We start from the raw sequence: 27,385 nt of genomic DNA, 5'->3' as shown, positions 1-27,385 counted from the left end.
GGGTACTAGCTAGATATTCAGCCTCAGTTGCTATGCATAATATCCATGTATGAAAGCATAATGTACTTTTTTTTTAAGAAGTGTACGCAACTCAGCATAGATATGGGTGTCTGCTCATTAGACAGACAGTGTAATTGGAACAGAAAGTAAAACCAAATAATGCATTCATCAGTCTACCAACACATTTTAACACACGTCAAGCAATGGACTCAATCCAAACACATTATTTTGGTTGTTTGATACCACAGTCAGTAACAATACACTATGCAGCCTGTCGGCTTTATCTTTAGCGAAAGATAAACTCTGACAGCATAAAAAAGGAGGTGTGCAGTAAGGTTAGAGCCCATAGTCGAGAAGGAGCAGGAACTAAAACTAAAAACACAGGACAGTCCCAGTAGCAATGAGGCAACAGGAAGGACAGATCTGAGCACCAGAAATTTTCTATAGCCAGGAGTTACTATCTGCTACGAAGACATAAAAGGGTTTTAATCTACATTTTAAATGACGTATTCAGTTTGAAAATGTGGGTCCTCAACAATATTTTGACAGCAACTCCATAGAAGAGGTGACCTGTGAGAGAAAGTCCTACCAACAGATTTATTTATTTTCTTTACTACCTTGAGAAACACCACAAAGCCAGTCTCTTGTGAGAAAAGTAATCTAGGCAAGGCTGTAAGGGATTTGTAGATCTTGCAAGTACGCAGGTACAAGCACATTGAAAGCCTTACAAGTTCAAATCAAACTGATATTTCACTGATAACCAGTGAAGTGGTGCTAGAACAGGAATCTTTAAGGTTTCCGCAGTTCCCCAGTTAATTTAAGTAATAAACCCCTGTCTTTGGAACAATGGTGTATGTTTTGAGGATCTCTTCGGATAGAATAAGATTTATACTCTGCAGAAACTAGTTGATATTCAGTCTGGCGAGGTGCAACTCATGAAACAAACCGACAGTAAGTTTTCCTGCGTGGGGGCGATATTTGTGTTATGTCTGCCCTTCAGCGGTGTAAAAGGTCGTTTCCAAGGCACCCTGCGTTTTCTCCTGCTGTTTGATTTTTCTCAGGTCGCCCACATGTACAGCTGGCATCTTCACATGCAGACATGACCTGATGCTCTTGTGTGCCTGGCTTTTGTAGTGCTGGATCTTACAGTGTTGCAGCTCTGAATGTACTGAAAATACACTTTGTGCCCTCTCAGAAAACCTTTTAAAAATAAGAACCTGGCTTAATAAGAGCTCCCTCACCTCTCTCATCCAAGCTTTTCTTTTCTCAATTCTTGATCTTTGTAACTCGATGCTTGGAGGTCTGTCTAAACCTTCTTTAAGCAAGCTATAGTTTTTCTTCCCCATGTAACACCAGCTGAATTGATTTAAAGACTCTTTTTGCATTATTTGAAGCCATTCATGGCCTAGTCCCATCCTATCTGTCTGTAGTCATGCATCACACCTCAGCTCATAACCAGAGGACACAGGACACTGGTCTGTTTAGCCTCCCCAGAATCCACCAGGAGACCATGGGTAATGGATCTATCATTTTGTGGATCTCATTCAGGTGGAACTCCTTGCCAAAGTCAGTCAGAGATGCAGATTCTGTGTACATGTGTACTCTATTTGTAAAGTCACCTGCAATACAACAGGGTCTAAAGGTGCTACATAAATCTGATTTGTATTGTATTGTGTTGAATCTTAAAGGTCAACAGGTCTACCAGAAAATCTAGAATAACCGTGAAAGTATAAAAGCATTTGTCCTCATCAGTCTTCCCAAGGTTTAGCTTAATTCTAAAATTGATTTTTAAACAAGGACACTTTCTACACACATAACAACTGCAAACACTCCAAGATGCTCAACAGCTGACAGCTCGACATGAAAATGTTATGTTGCATTTCCAGTTTTCATTTACTGAGCAAAGATGTGGTTCAAAAAGGAATGTCACAAATTGCATTCCTTACTTTGATTTTTAAATATCTGAGTTTTGAAAAATATCTGCAAGCTTCTGTGGCATGCAATTTCCTTATTACTGGGTCCATGAGAATTACTCAGCCCAATATACTTTGACTGTACTCTACTTTCATACAACATTAAAAATACCCCCTCCCCCACCCCAAAAAACTCACCAATGATTACCTAATTACCTATTAGAAAGATAGACAAATCATCAGCCGTAATTCCAAACAGGAAAGGAGTCCAGCATATCCCTGACCTCCCAAGCTGATTAAGGTAAGTATTTTTAGTAGTACCGCATACATGGCCTCATTGGTAAGGCTAACGGCTATACACAAAGACCAGAAAACACTGATGACTCCTCTCCTCTACGTACATGAGGGTGTGGGTTTGAAAGGTTCTGTTTACTGACAGTGTGTCTTGCTGTCTTTACAGACAAAATCCAGAGTTTTTCCACGCCGACCCGTCCGAGTTTAAAAACAACATCACAATGTTCTCCTTAGCAGGATGGGCAAGGCAGTCCTGAATCTTATCATCAACCTGCATGAGCAGAAATCACAGTTCACAACTTCCCTGAAATAAAAAACAAGACATGAATCTGCACCTTGCCTGAATTGTGATGCCAAGAAAAGATTACAACAAAGAAGATGCTCACACTCTAATCAGAAACACAGACTTCAAAAACCTCCCAAAATCAATTTTTTTTTTTGAAGAAACATTAACGTGGTGTGCCTCACTTATGGGGGGAAGTGGTAGACCTATTTAAGTTTAAATGTGTCCCACATTCATTGTTGACAGCAGATGTCACATATAGCGTAAAAACAGGTCAAATCTCTCTTCTCGATGAGATGCGCAGGTGAACCACATGCCTACACCATTCATACGCGCGCTCGTCTGTGATTCATGTTCCAATAGCAGGGGTGGGACAACGAGCGCATAACCCTAAAATGGTTCATTACTATGCTCTCTGTGCCTACTGACGGGTACGAATGTGTAAGAAAAAATATAACCCAATCTTTTTCATTGCCTGCAATACGCGGTTGGACTAATTACTCTCGCGCATTTAATAAATAATTGAGTTGTGATTTAACACCATCCCGTTCCCCGGGTTCTCACGGCTCTTTGTACCGTGGATACGGTGGTACTGTCGCCTGGTGCAGTGCCGTTGGATTGACGTTTGCTCCGGGAGTGTTCCTCGCATGTGCGGTGTCAAGGCAAACAAACTGCGACGCGTCGGCCGTTAAAAAGGGGCGTGCTGCTTCTGTGACACTTCCCCACAAATAAGCGGATCGCATTTAGACGTGCGGCAGAGCTGAAGGGTGGACCGTTTCTTTAAATGACATATTGGAGTCTTGCATATCACCCGATTTAAAGAACGGAACACAGACGCGTCTCGGTATTGTTCGCATCCGCCCTGGACGCGGAAAGCCGGAGGGGGGGAGCGGGCGCTGTCCTTGGTACCAGCCGTTTGCGTTTCTCCGATCATCTGCACTCCAACGCTCCCGGGCAGATCCTCACGCGGAGTTTGCAGAGCGATGGGTGAAGTCTGCTTGCTCCACTGCTGGAAACCCGGGCAATGACAGATACTGTACAACAGGATGGATTTATCAGTGAAAGAAATACTGACTTTCATTATTGCATGTTGCTGCTGGCTACATGCTCTTGCAGAGGTATGTCATGATGCTTCATTTGTTGATACAGCGCTGGAAAGGTGTGTGGAATTTCCACATATTCTATAAATCGGTGCATGTTATTTATAGATCATCCTTTCAGACATACGCTAAAGATGTCAACCCTCGCAAATGATTTGGACCAATGCTTTTGATCTGCGTGTTTTTTTTTTTTTTTACTTGCTTGCATTATACCCGATAAATTAGTGTGAGCGTTATTCCATCAAACCTAATTCGTTCTGCCGCATTATTTTATTAGCTGGGCGGCATTGTTTGATTGAGCGCACACGCGGAAAAACACAGGCAGAGACCCGAAGGGTGAAATGGATTCGAGCACACACCTTTCACAAGGGAATAATCGGCTCGCGTGACACCTTGCAGTAAAGCAATAAATGCAGGAACATGTCAGCCAGTAGCCGGTGCAGATACCACCACCGCGATAATATGAAGTTTATTATGCAGCTGAACTCATGTGTAACTATGTTAGGTGTATTTTAATCGTGTAACGACGATAAGCGTTTTTAAAGGCCTGCAGCGAAAACGGAGAACGGGAAAATTGGGTGGATAAGAGAAGCCCACCCCAAATTTCCTTTCTTCGGAGCTCATGGCTTTGATGGAGGGGGTGATGAAGGTGATGAAGAGGACAATACTAAGCATTTTCCTTTCATTCCGCTTATCTCTGGAGCTGTAATTTTTGAACACCCAATTGCGAATTGTTTCAAAAAGCTTGAGTGATATTTCGGGATTCAGTAGACTATAAATATTATGAAACGTGCTTGCTGTAATTTGTTTTGACTTCTTAAACGCAAGCATGATAAATATTTCAGATATTTTTTATTAGTTTACTATCACACTGGACACTGTGTATATTACATCAGTATAATACATGCACTTGAAAGAATTATTGATTTTAACGTAAGGGTTCTTTTTCTTACATTGTGTTGTGAACCTAACCCCTTGTTCACAGGGAGCTTAATTGTCTTTCATATTATGGAAAAAATCAGCATTTCGTTGCGCTCCTTTAAAATTCGACATGTTATACCATTATAAATCAACTAAGAAATTCAACGATTTCCATCGATCAGTGGAGTGACAGAGCAGTGTGACAGAATTTAAAACACGATCCTGACATTAGGCAGTAAGGTGTTCATATTTCTTAATTGCTCCCCATGCCTCACTCCCATCAAACACATCCTCTGCGCGTGAACATCTGGCGAGGCGGCGACGCCACGAGAAGAAATTAATAAGGCGCTCGCGCGCCACTGTCACCGTTCACTTACGATGAATCTCCGCTCGCGATCGTGTAAATTATCGCACTGCTCTCGCGGCCAGCGCGTGCAGAGATATTGCACGGAAGCTGCATTTCCTGGTAACAATGGCAACAGCAACCAGACCTACAGACAGCTCCACGTATCGTGTCTGTATCAATGTGCCTTTTATTGTTACGGAAAAACAACCTAACGGCTTCCTTTAAGCTGCTTTTTAAATTTCATGACTGTTAGATTAACACGTTACTATGAGTTACGTATGATTTATTTGTTGTTATATATAACGGATTATAGATAGACAGATAGAGATGGACGGTAAGTATGATTTTTATAAAGATGATATAGCAGATTTGTTATGTTTTATTTATTTTTACATTGTTACCTTTTTATTGTCGCAGTGTTTTCTCAAATCTATTGAGAATCAATGTTTTCAGTTTCAGCGCTTTGGAGGATAGAATAGAATGTTTCTCATCAAGAGAAGCTAGCCGTCCATTTCACAGACACCCATTTCCGCTCTGCTGTGAGCTAAACTTGCTCCAGATTTTTCCCCATGCTCAGCACTCGATCCCTCTGTGAGCGGGCTGGGTCAGGCTGTGCAGTGGCCAACTTTATTCAGCTGAGGAAAAAGCAGGAGGCGTTTTGTGGTGTCGGTCCTGTGTGCACTACAACACAAAACACTCCGGAGGAAAAAAAATCAGTCTGATGCTTTTGAAAAGTGATGGTCAGCTTTCATGCAAAAATGCAAAGACGCAACCAAATGCAACAGCGGAGTGTTAATTCAGGTCCTGTCCGAAAAAAGCAATGTGCATTCCATGCAATTCTGCCATGCAGATAAAAAATAATACATGTTTCTGTAATGGGCCATGCAAGATTATAAGCAGAGAACAGTAAGCATGACTCTGAGTTATTGTTTGTGGCAATCCAGTGGCGACGTGTCTCCAGAGCGTCTTCAGCAAACTGTTTGGAGACGGTCAGAGGCTCAGGTGTTGTGATGCAAACCACCAGCTTCCTACAAGGAAATGCAGATTGCTCCGCGTGGTAGAAACAGCAGCGTTCTGGCTGGGCCCACCCAGATGTCAGGTTCCTGTTTCAGACAGCTGGGCTCCGGGCCCCTCGGCCGCTGGCTGCAGCTGGTGCCGCGGAGCAAGATTGACAGCCGCAATTAGAGAATCTGCTGACCGCCGTGTGCCGGGGCCGCTGGCGGTTTCAGCTCCGGTAAACAGGGTCTCTGTTTAAGGTCGTTATTTATGTGTAATAGAATTAGCATCATGATTTCCTGAGAGTAATTCATGTCTTATTAATTAAGGGACTCTGTGACATTTCCCCCGCTGCCTGGGCTAACGGGTGGCTATTGGCCCAACACCTGCTTCCTCTCGATGTCAGAGAACCCTCCGCAGTGCCTGTGAAATCTTTTCTGCTAACATATAAGAGCCTTCAGGATTTTAGGTCCGTGTTTGTTGGACCTAGATTTCGGTGTGTGAACACTGCAGTGCAATAATTTCCCACAGCAACAATCCTTTGCTTAAACATGCCAGTCTGTTGGGTGTTTCTGTTAGAATACCCCTGTTTACCTTCAGTAAACTGTTTCCATGGTGATGGGGTTTAGAGCAGACAGTCAGTCTGGTGACACCACAGGGTTCTTGGTGAAGGCCAGTGATCTGAGTCCTCACAGGTGGAGGGGGGCGGGGGGGTGCCTGAATAGGGCACTCAGCATGAGAAGGCTTAGGAGGAAATCTATTTGTTCAACACTGGATCAGATCACTTCTCTGTAGTATAAACAGGTGCAGATGCATTATTGAAGGGAACAGGTGTACAGTGGTCCAGTGGGACATACTTTGTCCTGAAGCGTATCTCTGTCATGAAGGCTTTAGTAACGGGTGTCTGATACTCTCTGCTTTGCTGTCTCCACAGGTCATCGATGATGACAGCTACCTAAACACAGTGCAGAATGCAGGTAGGCCTGTTCATGTACCCCACACACACACACACACACACACACACACACACACGCACACACACACACAAATACATGCGCGCGCTCACACAAACACATACACACACACGTATCTCTCTTCTAAGATTCAAGATCAAAAGGGTACTTCATTGGCACAGCTTCACAATCTGCAGCTTTGCCAAAGGAGGGTCTCACATGGGAAATATAAGATAAACAAAATACTCAGCATTCTGGGAGAGAAGCAGTGTGGTAATTAGAGGGGAAAAAGAAAAACAAGAAATGCAACATAAATAAGAAAAATAATAGCAACAATAAAGATATACATAGATATACCCTCTCTCTCTCTCTTTCTCTCCTTCTCTCCCCTCTTCTCTCTCTCCCCCTCTTGCTCTCTCTCTCTCCCGCTCCCCCACTCTCTCTCCCCCTCTCTCTCTTCCTCTCTCTCTCCCCCCCCCCTCTCTCCCTCTCTCTCCAGCCAGCATTCTCTCTCTCTCTCTCTCTCTCTCTGTCAGTAGCAGTCTTTAATGATATTACACCTGTAAATCATGCACAGCACTCAGTGTGTGAATGATTGAGGGCCATGGGGGGTGGGGTCCGCTGGTGTTGGGGGGTGTCAGGACTCCTTTGTTGCGTCAGCTGGACCAGGAGATTTCATTCCACATTCCAAATGAACCCAATGAATTGATTACAGATTAATGGTTATTACTGCAGTAACTTGGATGTCACAGGTTATAAACACCTGCCTGCAGCACTGATCCAATCAGGGGTCTTGTGGTGTTCTTGTGATGGTCCATGCCACTGATTTTATTATTGATATTAATATCGTTAGTTATTTGTAAAATAGAGGCCAACACCCGGGTTTAGTGTGTGATGGCTGGACGGGTGCTCCGAATTTATATTAGCCCACCCCCTCCCCACCCCACCCAACCCCAATCACCAGGAAATCCACCCCTTCACCATCCCCACTCCCTGCATTTAGCAGCTACGCTCTGGAAAAGGACAGCGGTGTTACAGAATGGATTCATCCCCAGCGTTCTTTGCTGCGTGTGAATGAGCCAGGTCTGCTCTCAGAGATAGCTGCTAATGTAATGCTCCTGACAGCCTCGCTCCCATACGCCCCCCTCTCCACCTCTGACTGCTGGCAGGACTGGCCTATGTCACGTGGCTTTGATGAAGTGTGTGTACCTTATGACTGCACTGTGGTGTACAGTGTAGCTTTGTTTGTTGGCTGTTTCTGCTCGCTTGGTACCAGCATGCAAGCTAAGCTCATTTGGGGGTCGCACAGGGGTGGGGTGGGGTGGGATTTGGGGGGCGGAGGGTGCAGACTCAGCCTCTGAAGCTGTAAATCTGCTTATCTGTGACTGGGGGGTCGGTACAGTCCCACCCAGGGGTCTCTCAGGTGGAGCTTGTGCGAGCCTGCTGCTGCTGGACAGGAAACGCAAAGATCCACACACGCACACACACACACACACACACACACACGCACACACACACACGCACACACACACACACACACACACACACACGCACACACACACACACACACACACACACGCACACACACACGCGCACGCACACACGCACACGCACGCACGCACACACACGCACACACACACACACACACACGCACACGCACACACACGCACACACACACACACACACACACACACACGCACACACACGCACACACACGCACACACACACGCACACACACACACACACACACACACACACGCACACACACGCACACACACACGCACACACACACACACACACACACACACACGCACACACACACAGGGGTAGTCCTCTCAGTGCTGCCCCACACAGCGCACTTCCCGTGCCAGCCTCACAGGGCAGCACGCACAGTGCTCTTTTGTGTGTGTGAGCCGTATCAAATATTCATTGTGAGGACAACGGCAGGCAGGGAAATGGATTATGGCAGCAGAGGGAGGCTGCACTGTGTTTCTGCTGCAGAGGAAAATAATTACTGGAGTGGCCGGTGGCTGGGGAGGGACTGTTTCTGGATGCTGTAGATGCACAGCCTCAGAGCGAACCACACGGAGAAACCTCTCCTCATTTCCTCCACTGTGTGAGGACCGAAGTACCACAACACTCATATTTAACACCCATATTGAAATTAAAGCTCTGGTTCAGAGTACTCTGTGTTTCAAAAGTGTTTTACTTTGTACTCTTTTATGCTCTTTTTTGTACAATTTAATTTAAGTGTAATTATTATCTTTCTGATATGTAATCTTAATTATATACATGTACTTGTATATAAAAATGTATATATATAAAAATTAATGCAACACTTTAACATAAAGCATTCATTTTCACGAGGACACACCCTGCTACAGAAGAAAGGTGGTGTCAGAGCTTACGTTTTGCTGCAGCGATCAGAGGGAGGGATGTTTTTTTGGGCTGGGTAAATGTCCGTCATGTTGATGAGACCTGAAAGCTCTGCTCTGGTTGAAGTGAACAGCAGCGGACATGCAGGCTTTGGTGGTCTCTCATCTCCACGGGAACCTCCGGCACCTCCGCTCTGACAGCTGGATGTCCCATCAGGCCCGGCGACTGATATGTCACTGAACCGTCCAATCCCGGTGGGGTCTTGCACTTCCTCTCGCTATCCTGTGGTTTCGACCCTTGACTGGGACAACCTGGGTTACAAGAGCTCAAAAAGCAAAGGCAAAAACCAGTCAGACCCAGTTTCTGGGCAGACTTGGATTCCTGATGGCAGCCTAAAAGACTACAGTTCCCATGATACACTGGTACAGGACATTCAGGAGTTGGAGTGCGGAGTAAGAACACACCATTGAGTGGGAATCTGTATGATGTCCACATGATGTTCATGTGTCCGCCGCCATCCCTCCCGCAGTAAGTGCTGAGGGAGTGTCTTTCTGATTTAACTCTTCAGCTCTTCAGATTCAGGTGAAACAGCAGGATACATTCAGGATAAACAGCAACAACTGAAGAAAGAAACATTTAAGTGCAATACCTCTTTTAAAAAAAAGACACTTGAAGGAGGACTGAAATATTTCAGCGTTGAGTGAAGTGCTTTGGTGTCAGTCTCTTTGTGTTTGTTTTTCTATTTTTCTGTCTCTCCTTTGATCTCTGTCTGTCTCTCCCTCTCTCTCTCTCTCTCTCTCTCTCTCTCTCTCCCTCTCCCTCTTTCTCTGTCTCTCTCTCTCTCTCTCTCTCTCTCTCTCTGTCTCTCTCTCCCTCTCCCTCTTTCTCTGTCTCTCTCTCTCTCTCTCTCTCTCTCTCCTTATCCCTAATGCGTGAATCTGTGCATCTTTTCTCTTTCTCTCATCTTGTAAAAATCACGCACCTCGCTCCGTTTTCGGTCAGTGCTTCAGGATGCTGCATTCCTTTGGAACAGACATAATGAGGCTCTGCGCCCCTTTTGGGGTTTTGCTGCTTGCGGAGCGAGGACCTGCCCCAGCATTTCCTGCGCGTGTTTCGTAAATGCAATTAGGCGCACACGCAGAAAATGGCTCCCCTGGGTTCCCACAGAGTCCAGACAATTACTCAGTGAGATGGGTTTTTTAATACCTCACATACAGCTCACAGCTTTAGATACGGCTCTGAGCTGCTGCCGAAGAGCGTGAAGAGCTTTGATTGCGCTCGCTGGAGAGGCAAAGCCCCAAATTTGTGTGTGTGTGTGTATGTGTGTGTGTGTGTGTGTGTGTGTGTGTGTGTGTGTGTGTGTGTGTGTGTGTGTGTGCGCGCGTGCATGTGTGTGTGTGTGTGTCTGTGTGTGTGTGTGTGTGCGTGTGTGTGTGTGTGTGTGTGGGCACGCTTTCCTCTGCCCCATTTTCCACACAAAGACTCGCGAGTCTGCAGGAGGTTCTTGCCTTTCCTTTATGGGCACATTACAGTGCATCAGATCGGCAGCTGCGATGATTAAACCGGAGTGCAGCCGAGACAAGCGAGTGGAGCACGCACCCTGACAGGCGCTCCGCATGCCATCGCATTGTTTAAGCACATTTCCCAACACTCGCCGCAACTCACGGGCACGGACGCCCTGTCAGGATTGGCCAAGCAGATGGAATGGAATGAGATGAAAGCTGGTGGGCGTCAAGGAAACTGCAGAAGAGAAGATGGATGAAAAAAACTGAAAAAAAGACAGATGGGGAGAGAAAGGGGGAGAGTGATAGATGGAGAGAGAGGTGGAGAGAGCGATGTGAGAGGGGGAGAAACAAAGGGGGGATTTAGACAGAGAAGGAGAGAGAGGAAAGGGAAAGTTGTCATTCCTAAAGGTAGCGTGCAAGCTCTTGCAGACAGAACAGGAGGATTCTGTGTCTTGTCAAATTCTTCAATCCTCTGACCTTCTGTTCATCCAGCTTTGATCCTGTGGGCTGAAAGTGGGTCGGGTCAGTGGAGGTGGGCTCGTGTCCAGAGCATTGGGAGGATTTGGGCAGAATCTTACCTGGGCAGAGCTTCTTCAGTGGCTCTGGACTTGGAGCGTCCCCCATGACCTGACAAGTCTGGGGTTTAATCTCTGGCTGAGTCAGAACAAAGACTCTAAAACTGCGACCCACTGACTCCCTTTTTGGCACTTGGCATAAAAAAGAGAGGTGGATTGTGGGTAATAGCTCTGCTGTAGACAGGCATACTTTCCAGAAGCAGGGTTTGTGAATTAAGCCACCTCACGCCACTGAAATCAGGATAAGCTCTATGACTATGTGCATCAGCTGGCTCAGACGTGGTTTCTTACTGACCTGGGAGCAGGATATTTGGTCCTGATATGCTGTCAATCCTTCGACACTGCATATTGCCCTTCAAGGGTGCAAATAGGCAGTCACCCGTTCTTTTCTGCCCTCCGTCTTTGTCAGAGGAAAAGATGGGGTAGCATTATTTATAAGCCAGAAGTTTTTTTAATCATAGAAAGTCATAATTTTAAACTGCCTGTAAGTCAGTAATGCTTTATTAATGGATTACAGCATGTCATCACACATTGCTTAGAGGATGTCAGTGTGCACAGAAATTTAAATCTGCATTTAAGACTTCATTGCGCTGAATGACCATTCATACAGCTGGATAAAAACTGAACTACTTTGCTCAAAGTTAACAGCTGTGTCTCAGCCAGGCCTTGAACCTGTACCTAACCCTAACTGTCAGGGTTTGCAGGGAAAGGACCCAGGCGCAGACAATGCAGGCAGTACGAAAAGGCAGTTCTTTAATGACAATCCAAAAACGTCAACCAAAATCGAAGTCAGAAACACAGTCCAAGTCAATAACCAAAAATCCAATGGAAAACAGGCAAAATCCAAAAACGACAGGCAAAAGAGAAATCTGGGACAGGCAGAGTCGGTAACAGGCAGAGACAGAGCAGGCCAACAAACAAACAGCAGGAACGAAACAGCAAGATACTGAGACGATCTGGCAAAGAGCGAAGAAAGCAGCAGGGCATAAGCAGGCAGGGAGAGGATGAGGGGACGAGACACAGGTGTGTGGAACAGGCTTCAGGTGATGGGCGTGGCCGAGTAACAGGAGGGTGGGGAGGCAGGCGGGACAAGAAAACACAAGAACCTGTAAACAAACACAAAAGACACACCCACACAGACAGGTAGGGAAAAACACACAGAACAGAAGGACCTCAGGTGGAGGTCCTGACACCTAACCACTTCTCTGTGTGTGTGTTTCTCCCCCAGTCCCCCTGTCCTGCTCAGAGGGTTTCACTGAGCTGGGGTACTACAACGGCACCGTGTCGCAGACAGACTCGGGTTCCCCCTGCCTGAGGTGGACCGAGTTCCCTGACTATGTGCAGCAGTACCCAGGTCGCGGGCTGGGCGACCACAACTACTGCCGCAACCCGGACCGCGAGTCCAACCCCTGGTGCTTTTTCCGCCAGAGCTCCGGCGCCATCGGTTGGGCCTATTGCGACTGCCACCAGGGTGAGTGTCTCTCTGTCTGCCTGTCTGTCTGCCCATACACCTGTCAGTCTGTCTGTCCATCTGTTTAAGTTGGCTGTTTATGCCAGCCTATCTGTATAAGTCTGTCTGTTTCTCCATCCATCTGGTTGTCTCAGTGTGTCTGTCTGTTTATGTCAGTCCAATGTTTGTCCACCTGTCTGTTTGTACACATATGCCTGTCTGTCCGTCTTTCTATCTTTTTGTCTGTCTGTCTATCTGACTGTCTGTCTGCCCACCTTTCTCTTTGCATCAGTGATTTTCTAATGCATGTATTTGTTTCTGTTACAGTCTTTGGATCTCTGTCTACCTATCTGCTGAGACTGTAACTTGTCGGGCTATTTTTGCATCAGGCTGTTGCTGTTGTTTTTGTGCTTAATGCCAAAGGCGACATCCAGGGGCTGACGTTTTTGATACAATTTCTGTTCTTTATCATTATCTGTCTAGTTCTGTTTGGGCTTTCAGACCTTTTCTTGACCATGTCTGACCATGGCATGTCTGTGTACAGTGTGTGATTATATAATCCATTTATGCCATTGTCCAAGCATGATGTGTGATTTATATTTAAGTTTATTGTGAGAGGATACGCCTGTATCTTTCTACAAGAGTTAAGCAAAACCACTGTCCCCATCATACCTAACACCACTGTCTCCCCCATCATACTTAACACCACTGTCCTGCTTGTGTTTTACCTGGCTCAGGTGCAGCTAGGTTGGTGGGTGGCTCCTCCTCGAAGAGCGGCCGTGTGGAGGTGTACCTGAACGGCCAGTGGGGGGCAGTGTGTGACACTCACTGGACAGACCGTGACGCTAGCGTGATCTGCAGACAGCTAGGACTCGGGTACGAGGGCGTGTCTGTTTTCCCACTCCTCTCATGACAGAGACACAGTATGTTTGTTTTATGTGTATGTATGTATGTGTGTGTGTGAGAGTGTGGGGAGACGCAGTAAGCTGTCCATTTCCACGGAGACCGTAGTACAGATGCTCTCTCTGCCTTCTCAGTGACGTGGGCACGGCTCTCCAGCACTCCTATTTTGGTCCCGGCTCTGGACTCTTCCACTATGAGCGGCTGGGCTGCCGTGGCAACGAGGCCTCCCTCCTGCAGTGCCAGAGCAGGAGGTTCGTCACTAGCGACTGTAACCACGGGAACGAGGCTGGGGTGACCTGCACACCGCCTGAAGGTGAGAACGCGGCGAGGTCGGGGGCCGGTTTCACCTGCAACAGGGCCAGCAGGGGGACAATCTGCTCTCCACATGCTGCTTCCTCAAACCATCCTCACCATGCCAAATCCTCAGCACCGAGCACGTCCACAGCCTGTGCGGTCTCACACCCTCGGGCAGGGGTCAGTGTGGCTGCAGTTTCACACTCTGACACACACACACACACACACACACACACACATACACACAGACAATGAGGAAAGCCCTTAGTGGAGATGCAATGAACTTCGTGATCCCGTTCAGCGCCAACCGCTAAAGCAGTGATAAAGTAGCTTTAGCTCGGGGGTAGGGAACAGTGTGTGTGAGGGAAGGACTCCTCTCAGTGGAAGCCCTTTATTTTTAGCACGGCCCTGAATAATTCACTCAGTAGCATGAGCAGTAAGAGAGGGAGCTCTCAGACAGTCAAGAGAGGGTCTCGCTGGGCTATCCACCCCCCCCACGTGACTCTGCCGGGACACCCTACACAAGCCCCAGGCTATTACACCTGCATCAGGTATCTTAATCGGCTCAGATTTCAGCACACTCTTCATTTTCCAATTACCTTACATTACCTTACTGTCTTATCCAGAGTGACTGACACAGGTTACAGTTTTATTTTTCTTTACAATGTTATCCATTTATACAGCTGGATATTTACTGAGGCAATTGTGGGTTAAGTACAGCAGGGTACAACAAGGGTATAGCAGCAGTGTCCCAGCGGGGAATTGATCAGGCAACCTTTCTGTTATGAGTCCTGCTCCTTAACCACTGTGCTACACTGCCACCCAGCACGGAAAATCATAACAGCTGCCAAGTACATCATAAATTGGTAATAATCCACCCTCTCCGGTTTCTGATTGTGTCCCAAATGTTTTAGGCTAGGAAAAAGTGTGGCTAATACTCTCCTGTTTCTGAGGTCCAGGGGTGGAGGAGTAACTGTAGCCATCGTGGAGTCGTGAAGTGACTCTAGGTTCGCTCTTTGGCTCGTTCTCCCTCAGGGAACGGCACCCCCCTGAGGCTGGTGGATGGCCTGGAGGAGTTTGAGGGGCGTGTGGAGGTGTACCACAACGGCAGGTGGGGCTCCATCTGCGATGACCAGTGGGACGACGTGGATGCGGAGGTGGTGTGCCGGCAGCTGGGGTTCGGGTAAGAGGGCGGCGCCGACTCAAGCGTGGCTCTGACTTAGCGCGCCTTTCTGATGGGACTCGCTGGCATTTACACACTGCGCCTCTGTGTTTTATGTCGGGGATGAAAGGCAGTGATGACTAATTAACGATCGGTGGTGTTTCGTGCTGGTGGCTCCGTCGGGACAGGAAGCAGCCGATTTCAGACGTCATAGCTGTAGGTCAATAAGCTTCACACTACAGAAATTTCAGCTTCAGAGATGAGATGAACTCTTCAGATTCCACTCCACAAGCACATTTAAAAGCAAATACATACAAACATCCACACACAGACAAGAAGCACGCACACATGCATATACAAACACACATATATGCAGAAACTCTCATGTGCAGACACACACACACACACACACACACACACATACACACACACATATTCACACACATACATACACGCAGACACACATACACCTATACACATGTGTACAGTGATTATCAGTCAGCCTGCTGGGGAAGCAGAGAGCTTAACTTTGAAAGTGAAGCCAGTTTCAGTAAGGATTCATCCATCAGCAGCTGATTCCTTCTTACAGAACTGTGTCTAAAGCGTCAGCACTGCCTTTGTGCACTTGATATTGAATTGCTTTAATAAGGACACACATCAGGCTGAGTTAATATGATGCTAGTTAAATACAGCGAGTGGTAATTAGCTGGGGGTTTTTTTTCTTAAACCAAAATCATTTCACGTCAGTAAAACACAAAGGCATATCAGATCCAATCAGCTGCTAACGAGTGCTCCTTAATTAAGCTGGCCTGCTTTTTAATCATGCCAGTCGATTCAGGATGAGTACTGGATGAAAGTGTGCTTTCTGTCCCTGCTGTGTGCGTCTGACCGCTGGCCATTGTATCTGGGCTACTGTGGGGCGGGGCAAGAGGAGTGATTACCTTAGAGGTTAAAGTCTCATTCTGATCACTGTGAGAGGGGAGAGTGTCTGCCTACAGCCAGGGCTGTAACAGCATGCTGATGCCCACTGCCCATGGCACAGGGAGGGGGTGCTGTGCGTTAGCTGGGTCTGTTTTTCCCTCTGATGATTTATTAATCAGGCAGTGAGGTGTGCTCATACAGGGAGTGATGCAGGCATTGGAGAGGAGAGAGCTAAACACCATTGTGTGTGTGTGTGTGTGTGTGTGCGTGTGTGTTTCTTTGTGTGTGTCTGTGTGTATGTGTGTGTCCATGTGTGTGTGTGTGTGTGTCTATAGGGGCGTCCCAAAGGCCTGGTCGTGGGCGCACTTTGGGCAGGGCACAGGGCCCATCCTGCTGGACGCGGTGCAGTGCACAGGGAATGAGCTCTCTCTGGACGAGTGCCCCCACGGGGGCTGGGAGCAGCACAACTGCGACCACATGGAGGACGCGGGCGTGTCCTGCAGCCCCTACACCGGTGAGCCCCGCCCACTCTGCTGCTGCTCTGTGTGCCATGTCACAAGCCTTATGTGTGTCTGTGTTACAACTGAGGCACTTCTCTCCTGTGTGTGTGTGTCTGTATTGTGTGTGTGTGTGTGTGTGTGTGTGTGTGTATGCGTGTCTGTGTGTGTGTGTGTGTGTGTGTGTGTATGCGTGTGTGTGTGTGTGTGTGCGCGTGTGTGTGTGTGTGTGTGTGTGTTTCAGATGGGGTAGTGCGGCTCGTGGGGGCTGATATCCCCTGGGAGGGGCGGCTGGAGGTGTATCATAACGGCGACTGGGGGACTGTATGCAGTGACAACTGGACTGAGCTCCACGCCCGGGTCGTGTGTCGGCAGCTGGGCTTCAGGTCAGGAACCTTTCACCTTTAACCCTTCACCCCTGGCACTCTGTGGGCTCTCCCTCCTCCAGGCTGGAGGTTTATTGTGGAACTGCTGTTGACTCCTGCAAATATTCTGCTATTACCAGCATTGATACTGAGACCAGATTCTTTCATAGACCAGGAGCAGGATTATGGTTACACAGATCCACATGACAAACTGAGAAATGGCTTCAATTATGACTTGTAAAATACATTTTTCCTCAGATTATCTCCCACTTCTACACACCCAGCAAACCCCACTAAAGCTAAATCAGCACCATCAATAGTCTGATTATCAGTCCAAAAAGTCGCCTTTCGGCTGGTTTGAATCCTTCCATATCTCCCTGCAGTTGAAAGCTGTGGAATCAGTAGGTCAGTTGGTATAGTGAGTCACTGGATTGGAATTGGTCCCTCACCAGTTGGTTCACTAAGTGGCTGAGGCTGAGTTGGTCAGTCATTGAGTCTGTGTTGGTCAGGTCACTCACTGAGTTAGTTAGGTCAGTCACTGAGTCTGAGTGGGTCAGGTTATTCACTGATTTGGTTAGGTCAGTCACTGAGTCTGAGTTGGTCAGTTGCTGAGTCACTTCCTGCTGTTCACGGGAGGAAGTGCAGCAGGCTGAGCTGGCCTCCCAGCGTTCCTCCCACCCCGCAACGCTGTGCTTGTCCTGCAGGGGGCGGGCGGAGGTGGCGGCAGACGGGGCGTACGGTGAGGGCAGTGGGCTGATTCTGCTGGACGATGTGCGGTGTGTGGGGACGGAGCACTCCCTGCTGGACTGCGCGCACAGCGAGTGGGGGCGGCACGACTGCTCCCACAGCCAGGACGTGGCCGTCCGCTGCGAGAGGCGCGGAGACACCAACGCCGTCCCAGCGGCTGCGCCCGCCACGGGTGTGTTATACATGTGCTGTCTGTTCGTACGTGTGCTGTGTTCATGCATGTGCTGTGTGTGTGGTATGTTTCTGTGTGTGTGGTATGTTCATGTGAGTGCAGTGTGTTTGTATGGACGTGCTGTGTTTTCATGTACACGCTGTGTGGCCATGCGTGTGCTGTATGTTCATACATGTACTGTGTGCTCATGTGTGTGCTGTGTCTTAATGTGTGTTTGTGCATGTACAGTACGTTCGTGTGTGTACAGTGTGTTCATACGTGTGGTGGGTGTTTATACGCGTTCCTGTGTGCGCTGTGTTGCAGGGCCGCCGGTGCGGCTGGTGGCAGGAAGCAGCAGGAAGGAAGGCCGTGTGGAGGTGTTCCTAAACGGCCAGTGGGGCAGCGTTTGTGACGATGGCTGGAACGACCTCAATGCTGCCGTGGTCTGCAGGCAGCTGGGATTCAGGTGAGAGTCTGTCCGCTCTGTCTCCTCCTACACCTGGGCTGCAGGTGAGTGAAGCCATCCATTTTTGCTCAATAATGTAGCGAAGGGCGAGAGCAGTCACCCCGCCCGGCCTTGAACCCGGGTCTACCGCGACGCCAAAGAGCCAGGCTCGTTGGTATGGCAGTCAGAGCACATACTCAACCGTAGTGACGGCACTCCGTCACACTGCCCTCCCCTTCGGGAAGCGCGCCCATGCGCTTCACGCACCATGGCGTCCCTCACGCATTCTCTTCCCGTATTTCTCCCATCCCAGGGTGCCCCACTCACCAGTGCTTCACCCGTCTCTGGGGTCCCTCACACCGTGCTTCACCCATCTCTAGGGTCCTTCACACCGGGGTCAACCTAACCTGGGGGTCCCTCATACAGCTCACACACCAGGCACGCTTCCGATGGCCTCGCAGCCAGCCATCCCACTTCTGACACCATTTGTAGCGAAGGGCGAGAGCAGTCACCCCACCCGGCCTTGAACCCAGGTCTATGGGGTACCAACCATGCGACTTTGACCGCGTCAAAGTTGCATAGTTGGTACCCTATAGACCCGAGTTCAAGGCCGGGTAGGGCGACTGCTCTCGCCCTTCGCTACAATAAAAAATTAACTCACTTTCAAAAATATCTCAAATGTGCATTGGAATGTATAGCAGCCATAAATGGACTGTAGATTTATGGCTGGAAAGATGTTAATAACATATTTGCCAGTTTGGCCTTGCATCAGTTGCGTTTTATCGGTGCACCCTGTTTAGTGACTGACCTGAGATCAGCTGGCTGCTGTGTGTCGCTGTGAGACTTGAGAGAAGAGGGCTGTGGCCACTGTAGGGAGAACAGCAGGTGTCGGGGGGGAGGAGGACTCATTCTCACCTCCCTGTGACCCTGTGGACCCGCCAGCCCTCTGTATCAGGAGAGCAGTGTGTCTGTGTCCTTTAAGCAGCACAAACACTAATCCAATAAGGCTCCGATGGCATTATGGACCTTCGGACAGATAACGAATAAGAGACACAGAGTGTAGATCATTACACTTACATTAAATTCATTTGGCAGATACTCTTATCCATAGCAACGTATGTAGGTCACAATTTCTGCGTGCTATCCTCTTATCCAGCTGAATGTTTATTCAGCATCCCCCGACTTGGGATGCAACCTGGCAACCCTTAGGCTAAGACTCCTGCACCTTACCACTCCATATTACTTCCACCTAGTAGATCGGTGTTCGGCTGTCTCTGTGGCATCTCCCATAGCAAGTGTTCATCTTCGGAATGGGGGCAATCGAAAACACAGGATGGGTGTGACAGAGAACGTTGTGAGGCATCCAAATCTTTTGGACCACATAAATGCTGACTGTGCCCCATCTCCCTCTCTCTCTCCCTCTCTCTCACTCTCTCTCTATGTCTCTTTCTCTCTCTCTTTTCACTTTTTGTCTGTCTTTCTCTGTCTCTTTCTCCCTCTCTTTTCCTCTTTCTCACTCTCTCTCTCTCTCTCTCTTTTTCCTGTGCGTAAGTGGGGTGTCTAAGGCCCGCTCCATGGCCTACTTTGGTGAGGGTCGTGGCCCGGTCCACCTGGACAACGTGAGGTGCACGGGGAAGGAGGGGTCTTTGGGGGCGTGTCTGGCCGATGGACAGGACGCCCACGACTGCCGGCACAGTGAGGATGCCGGGGTCACCTGCGACTACACCCCCGAGAAGCCAGGGGGTGCCGGCACGGACGAACGCACCTGCGGCCTGAGGCCAGATGCGCACTATCACAAAAAGAAGGACATTGTAGGAGACAGAGCATTCAGGTGAGCCCCTGAGGTCATAGCTGTTAAACCATGAGCATTCTATAACATACACACTCTCCCACACACAGACACAAACACACATATATGCACATGCACACAGACACACATATGTAGTTACTCTCTTTTCTCAGATGTATATATATACATACAATCTTTCTATGATACACACTCACATACACATATATTCTCTCTCTATACTCACATAGACCCATATGCATGTACAAAATCTCTCTCTCTTTCGCTCTCTCTCCCTCTCTCTCTCTCTCTCTCACACACACACACACACACGCACACACTCCCTCTATATTCACACAGACACAAACGCATATACACAATCTCTCTCTCTGTCATACACATACACATAACCACCACAAATATGCAGACACTCATGCATGTACACGCACACATGTACACACATATACTGTTTCTCTGCATTCTTAGAAACATACACATGCTCTTTCACATACACACACATACACACGCACAAATATGAGCACAAACACACCCGTACACATGCACGTATCTAGTCTTTCTCTTCTCCCTCACACACACAGACCCCCCACACACACACACAAATACGAATACACACACACCTACAGAGGGACACACACATATACAGTCTCTTTCTTCTCACTCAAACACACAGCCCATGTATGAGAGTGTTTCATTCTTTATCTCAGTCATCATCTCTCTCATGTACAGATTTTCCATTCATTCTGCTGGCAGCTGACATTTGCAGGGTGACCTTCCTCTCTCTGACAATGTGGCCATTCTTCTCCATCTGTGTTCCTTTCCTCAGGGGTGACTGGCCCTGGCAGGCCTCTCTGTGGCTCAATTCTCACTCCAAAGGGAGCCATCCGCTGTGTGGAGCGACGCTTATCAACTCCTGCTGGGTCCTGACTGCCGCTCACTGCTTCTATAGGTGAGGGAGACATCTGGTGGTGATGGGTGGAATTACACAGCTTTTCTGCCAGAAGACCTGAGCGTATGGCACGGTATCTTTCACAGTTTTTATTTGCAATAACTCCCCCATAATGTGGGTCTTTCTGCCCATTCTGCGCTCCTTCCCCCCTCTGCCCTTTGGACTCCTCGTCTTAGAGTCATCCCTGTTGTATCTCAGGGTCCTCTGATTTTAAAATATATGTTCTGGCACGTGAAGGACGAAGGTCTCTATGTTGGTATTATTTCTCCCCATTGTTGTCACCCCAGATGTCCCTCAATTTGATAACTCATCTTGTTTATATTTCTCTGTCTCTTCCCTCTCTCCCTCTCCCACTCTTCGCCTCTCTCTCTCCCTCACCCTCGCTTCCCCTCTCTCCCTCCCTTCCCTCTCTCCCTACCTTTCTCTCTTTCCTGTCTCCCTCCCTCCTCTCTTTCCATTCTCACCCTCCTCTCTCTCTCCCTTCCCTCTCTCCCTCCCCCCTCTCTCTCACCCTTCCTTTCTCTGCCTCTCTCTCACCCTTCCTCTTTCTGCCTCTCTCTCTCTCTCTCTCTCTCTCAGGTTTGGCAGTGATCCCTCTCACTACATTGTGCATCTTGGTGAGCCCCGCCCCTTGGATCAGGACACCTTGGGTCACAGCTTCCCGGCCGAGCGCATCGTGGTCCACAGGAAGTATGAGAGCCAGAGCTGGGAGCACGACATCGCTCTGGTGCGGCTCCGTGGGGAGGAGGGCAGCTGCGTGACCTTTAACCCCCACACCAACGCTGCCTGCCTGCCCGATGCGGGCAGCAAGTGGGGCAAGAAGCCAGCCACCTGTCTTGTAATGGGCCTGGCCTTCACGGGTGAGCTCCCCCTCCCGTTACGCCCCCCAGCCAAAACCAAACCAAACCACACTCAGAGAGGTGTGATGTCACGGGACCAGTGTGGGAATGTTGGGTCAGCTGGTATCTAAAGTTTTCCAACCCACCTGCAAGGTCCACTATGTGTTAAAAATGTAATAAGTCTACAGAAAGAGTGAAGCATTTCTATGTATTTCTATGAATATTTGAGTGCTTAAGGCAAAATGACTGCAAAAAAATGCATGGTTAATAGTTCATTAATATAAATGTTTCATAATAATAATAGTAATCATCATCATCATCATCATTATCATTATTATCATTGTTGTCATTATCATCATCAAAACATTAACAAAGGATCAGGATCGTCCTCCCACCCTCCCCTCTCTCTCCTTCTCTCTTTCTTTCTCTCTCCTTCTTCCTCCTTCTCTCTCCTGCTCTCTTGCTCCTTCTCCCCCTCAGTTCAGTTCAAATTTGCTTTAATGGCATGAAAAACATTGTGTAAATATTGCCAAAGGATATAATATGCATATATACACAAACAATACATGAAACAAGAGGAGAGGAAGGGAAAGAAGTGTAAACAAATAAAGGCTACAGATCTGACCAATGAACATATAATCATTAAACTGTTTATAAATGATTTAATAATGACTGGTGGTAGGTGGCAGTGGGGCATATTGCTAAGAAGCAGGGCTCATTAACCGAAAGGTTGCTGGCTCGATTCCCTGCTGCTGCACTCTTGTGCAAGGTACCCAACCCAAAACTGCCTCAGTAAATATCCAGCTGTATAAATGTGTAACATGTAAAAATTGTAACCTGTGTAAGTCACTCTGGATGAGAGCGTCTGTTAAATGACAGTAATGTTAATGTCGGTGGTGGTTACTCACTGCCCCTCAGGCTGTGGCAGGCAGAGAGTTACTGTGCTGCTATTGGGGCGGTCAGTCCTTCCCCTAGCAGGATTCAGCTTTTCATTATTTCTTATCAGATTTAAATTATTGATAATTTGGGAGCTTTTTTAAAATAACAGTTTCTTGTTTTTGAATATTTTCCACAGTGTAGGAGGAAGTACATGTGTGTGTCTGGCTCTCCTGTCTGACAGCAACCGTGTCCCTCTCTCTCGCTGTCTCTCAGACTCGGAGCGCTCCCACGCTTTGCTGCAGGCCTGGGTCCCGCTGCTGCCCTCAGTGACGTGTAAGAAGCGCTACGGCGAGCGATTCAGCGCCCACATGCTGTGTGCGGGCGGCCTGTCCGAGCGCCATCGCCGCCCGGGCAGCTGCCGCGGCAACAGCGCAGGTCCACTGCTGTGTCAGGAGGAAGACGGGCGCTGGGCCCTTGCCGGGGTTGCCTCCCAGGGCCAGAGCTGCGGCGACCCCTCCCTCCCAGGGGTGTACACCCGCGTCAGCAGGTTCCTGCACTGGATCCAACAGGTCACGCACGGCCCTGCCCAGATCTGACGCGCCATTGGCCGAGGCCGTTTGTCATGTGACCTCCCCAGTGGTGAGGGAGGAGCTTTCAGGGCTGTCCTGGGCATGACCTCATGCACTGCACCTAAACCACACAGGACGGCCTGGATCTTTGAAATTCTGCCCCCACTACATTTCTAAAAAAAATCTCATTTTCTTATTGCCTTCTGTATAACAATTGCAGGCTTTTCAGCACAGCTCTGTCATTTAGTTCAGTTCCTCTCATGTTACAAAATCATTCTGCTTCTAGATGAATTCAGGAATTTTTTTATAATGCCTCAGCATGGTTTTGGTGCAGTCATGAGACCACGTCTAGCACTGCGGCAATGGACAGTACCAGACAACTGACTCTCTTTGGACAAACCGTGTTTCTCAAGGGACAAGCACAGAGCAGATTGTGCAAGTTTGTTTCGTCTCACAAGCATTCCTCGTGTGCATGCTTTCTAAGTCTCTTTTAGTCTGTCCTTTCCTGTTTAACAAAATGCATATGGCTCTTAACGCTGAGAGAGCTCGGAACTGAAGGACTTGTGGTTGGATGTTTTGTCAATGTGGCGTCTGGTGTGACGGAGTCATGATGGGGAGGCCTAAAACTCAGCACCTCTCTGCATCTGGGTTCTGTGAGTTCTCCTCAGCACAGACGTGGGTCCAGCCAACTCAGAGTTTATACTGTTTTCTTGGCCAGCGGGACTCAAGTGTGGAGCAAACAAATGAAATTTGTTTGTCTGCACTGTGACCTCTGACCACATCATCTGTTCCTGTTAACACCCCCCGCGCCTTCAGTGGCAAACAGTGCAAAATTTGTGCACATGTCAGTAATAACTTCACATGGATTACATCACGCTCAGCTAGGTTTTTTCTTTTTTTCTTTCCTTTAACACTCACAAATGGAGGTGCACATAGTCGTGCATGGAGAATCCTTTGTCAAAGGGTTCAGCAGGTTCCCGCAGCATTGGTGCACAGCGTTCTAAGATCGTCATGGAAACTGCTATAGTCAGAGGGCCTTTCTGGGTTACACTATGAAGAGTGTGTTGCAGATATCCTCTGGACATGCCCCACAAGAGCTCAGCTAAGTGTCTGCAAGGAGGACACAGAAAGTGGAGACATCATCAGACCTCATCAGCTCTTGCTGGCCTTGGGGTGAATTGTCCTGGCTCATTGATGGCCGTTTTGGACACAAGCCCGTCACTCACACCACTTCTGTTACTGGGCCTGGTTTGCTGAGAACTGGGGAGATGACTTTAACCCTCCTGCTCTGTCCCTTTCGCCTGTACTTCCTGCTGAGGCTCCTGCTTCATTTCCTGCATGTCTACAGCATGAGGCTCAGACAGTTTCCGGAGGTGCAGATTTGTTTCAGTGAAGTGGATTGATGGGGGTTTTTTTGCATCAGGCAGGTGTCACAGGATCTCCTCTGGTGTGTGTATGTGTATGTGTGTGTGTGTGTGTGTGTGTGTGTGTGTTGGGGGGGGGGGTGTTAGTCTAGGTACCATGTGAAAGAACTGCATCAAAAGTGTCATCATGGGCTGTATGAGCTGGGTGAGGCCCCACCCACTGTTGAGTCATAATAGATTTTTTCTTTTTTTTTTCTTTAAGACAACAGCTGGGAAGTAGTAGAGTACAGCTGTAGAGTACAAGTCATTCACCAAGGACTTGTTCATTCTTGAGGAGAACAAGAAAGAATGACAGAGCTGAGCAAGTACAACTGGGGGAAGCTTTCAAATTGCAGGTGTGTTCCTGTAGTAGTAGTAATAATAATAATAATTATAATAATAATAATATGTAACATTAATAACAGCTAATAACTATGATCTTCAGTTGCAGATGTTTGAAAACAAGCACCCCAAGTCTGGTGGTTCAGATCTGGCTGTTCTTGAGCAATATAGATAGATATGACCACTATGACACCCCCATGTGTGTATGTGCGTGTGCGGGGGTGCAAGCATGTGCGCTTGCATATGTGTGTGTGTGTGTGTGTGTGTGTTTCCGTGTGTGGGTGCATGCATGTGCGCTTACATTTGGGTGTGTGTCTGTGAGTGTGTTTATCACATAGACCTACCCTCCGGTTTCTATTCAGATGTGGTGAATATTACAGTGCCATCATGTTTTGTTGTGGTTGCAGTGCTGTCATTGACTGTAGGTACAAAAATGTATGTTCAGGGCCTGTCTATGAAGGAGCAGCTCATTTGGGCCTTCACAATGTGACATATTTATTAAAAATCAAGTGTCTGGAAAAAAAAAATGGACGGCAATGGACAAAACATATTTTTCTTCATCTGAAAGCTCTTTTTATTAGTTTTCTTGTAACGTGCATACGTAATCTAGTTAACTAGGCAAAACGATTCTAGAACCAATGAATCCTTTTTCGATCCCTGTTGTTCATCCCATTGTACATAGATGAAGTGCTAAGTGTACATATGTCCAGCAGGTGGCAATATCGTATTTTTGAACTTACATTGACTCTTTGCCGTGTGCTGGAAATTTCCCGTCTTCTCTGGGATGTGATAATGCTTTTATTTTCGAACCCGTTGTATATATCACCACTATACTAAGCAAACATGTCATGTAATGATGTAATCCAAAACGTACGGAGAAGGACGTTTACAATGCAGTTTCTGAATTTTTGAGCGAAATGCCAGTCATTCTGATAACCCACTCTCTGGAATACTTTTGTACGTTGAGTTACATGTTTTGTGCACACCGTTTCTTTTCCATCCTCTTTATAGGAATATGTGTAACGTGTTTTTGTGAAGTGCTACTGTCAGTGCTTACGGGGGGGGGGGGTGCTGGTGCGGGTGTTGAAACATTACTAGCTAGTTATGTGAAAATGTTTTTTCATAGCAACTCGTATACCGTGTTTCTGACTTCGCTCGCTGTGTACGGGGCTTTCTACGTGAGCGAGCGCGCTAATAAAGGGAGTCTGCTCGTCCCCGCGTCTCCTGGCTGTGGCTGCTCGCCGTCACCGCGCTGCCGCGACGTGCGCGCGGTCACTCGCACTTAGTCTACCTGAAACACAGATTTCGGATCAAGGATCGATTACCAGATTCAGCTTACCTGCAAACACTGTACAACAGACGCTTCTAAAGGACAACATACACACTCTCTCACACGCACACACACTCACACTCTCTCACTCTCTCTTACACATACAACACACACACTGTCTTAGTGGCCTTTGCAACTTTACCCTTGCTTGTGATCAGGAAGGTCTGGAGAATGCATGATTTTTTTATCATTTTAAAATGATGTAAACAAGGTGTTGGTGTTGGGGGGATTTTTAAAGTCTAGAAATATGTCCAGCTAGCTAGAGGCCATGCACCAGGAGCGTTATAAACTTGGCTTTCGTTCCCAGCTGGGTCTTGGAGGTGTGGTCGCTGCTGATGTACTTGAGTTCTGCTGTTCAGGAAGCTCGAACAACAGTTTAGGGATCAGCGAATGAACAGTCACAAACTCGCACCCCATAAGACTGTAGATTCAGAAAAATGCTTAAGTTTAAGAATATGGATTGGTGAGGCAACGTCTGTGCTTTCAGTGTGTATGTATGTGCGCATGTCTGTGTGCGCGCGCGCACGAGCATATAAAATATGAAGACATGATAAGAGTGTTATGTATAGTCCTTAAGGGCGTATAGTCAGTGTCGCTGGTTTAGAAACGTCTGTGATGGCGGAGCTCCTTCAAGCCAATGGCAGTTCGCAGTCTGCAGTAGGACAAGTGGAGAAAGCTAACAAATGCACATCCCCCAGCTGGATACGCTTCTAATTCATCTCACTGATCCGGGATCAGAGCTGGAGCAAGACACTCACGCGTAGCGTGTGCAATGTGCGATGCCAGGCTCACACGCTGATGCGCGCACACACACACGCCGTATGCGCGTAAGTGCCTCCGCGCTCTGACAGAAAGCAGCTGATCACATGCGATATCCAGGCTTTTATTCAAAGGCAGATCTGCCTGGACTGCCAGTGAGTCACTTATCAGTTGCTGCAAGGCCCAGCGTTCCTGGAATAACAATAATTCTGAACGCATATCTGATATTATTCCACATTTCAAAATGTGTGTTGTGTGGTGCAGATATTATGTACATGCCATGTTACACCCCAGAGTCTACGATACACAAAATA

General features: G+C 47.8%; 1 protein-coding gene across 1 annotated transcript; it reads left to right on the top strand.

Moving 5' to 3' along the window:
• Nucleotides 1–3,052: 3,052 nt before the first annotated feature.
• On the top strand, nt 3,053–26,188 carry si:ch73-127m5.1 (neurotrypsin). The gene is made up of 14 exons (XM_036545804.1): nt 3,053–3,608; nt 6,788–6,830; nt 12,491–12,733; nt 13,450–13,588; nt 13,750–13,928; nt 14,945–15,092; nt 16,328–16,506; nt 16,734–16,875; nt 17,559–17,773; nt 18,077–18,218; nt 19,750–20,028; nt 20,828–20,950; nt 21,530–21,810; nt 22,942–26,188. The coding sequence occupies exons 1-14, from the start codon at nt 3,537–3,539 to the stop codon at nt 23,262–23,264; spliced, it is 2,508 nt and encodes an 835-aa protein (XP_036401697.1). The 5' UTR covers nt 3,053–3,536; the 3' UTR covers nt 23,265–26,188.
• Nucleotides 26,189–27,385: the final 1,197 nt, after the last annotated feature.

Source organism: Megalops cyprinoides, chromosome 1 (assembly GCF_013368585.1).
Source record: "Megalops cyprinoides isolate fMegCyp1 chromosome 1, fMegCyp1.pri, whole genome shotgun sequence".
In the NCBI taxonomy this organism is placed as follows: Eukaryota; Metazoa; Chordata; class Actinopteri; order Elopiformes; family Megalopidae; genus Megalops; species Megalops cyprinoides.
This window is presented reverse-complemented; position numbering and strand designations above follow the sequence as displayed.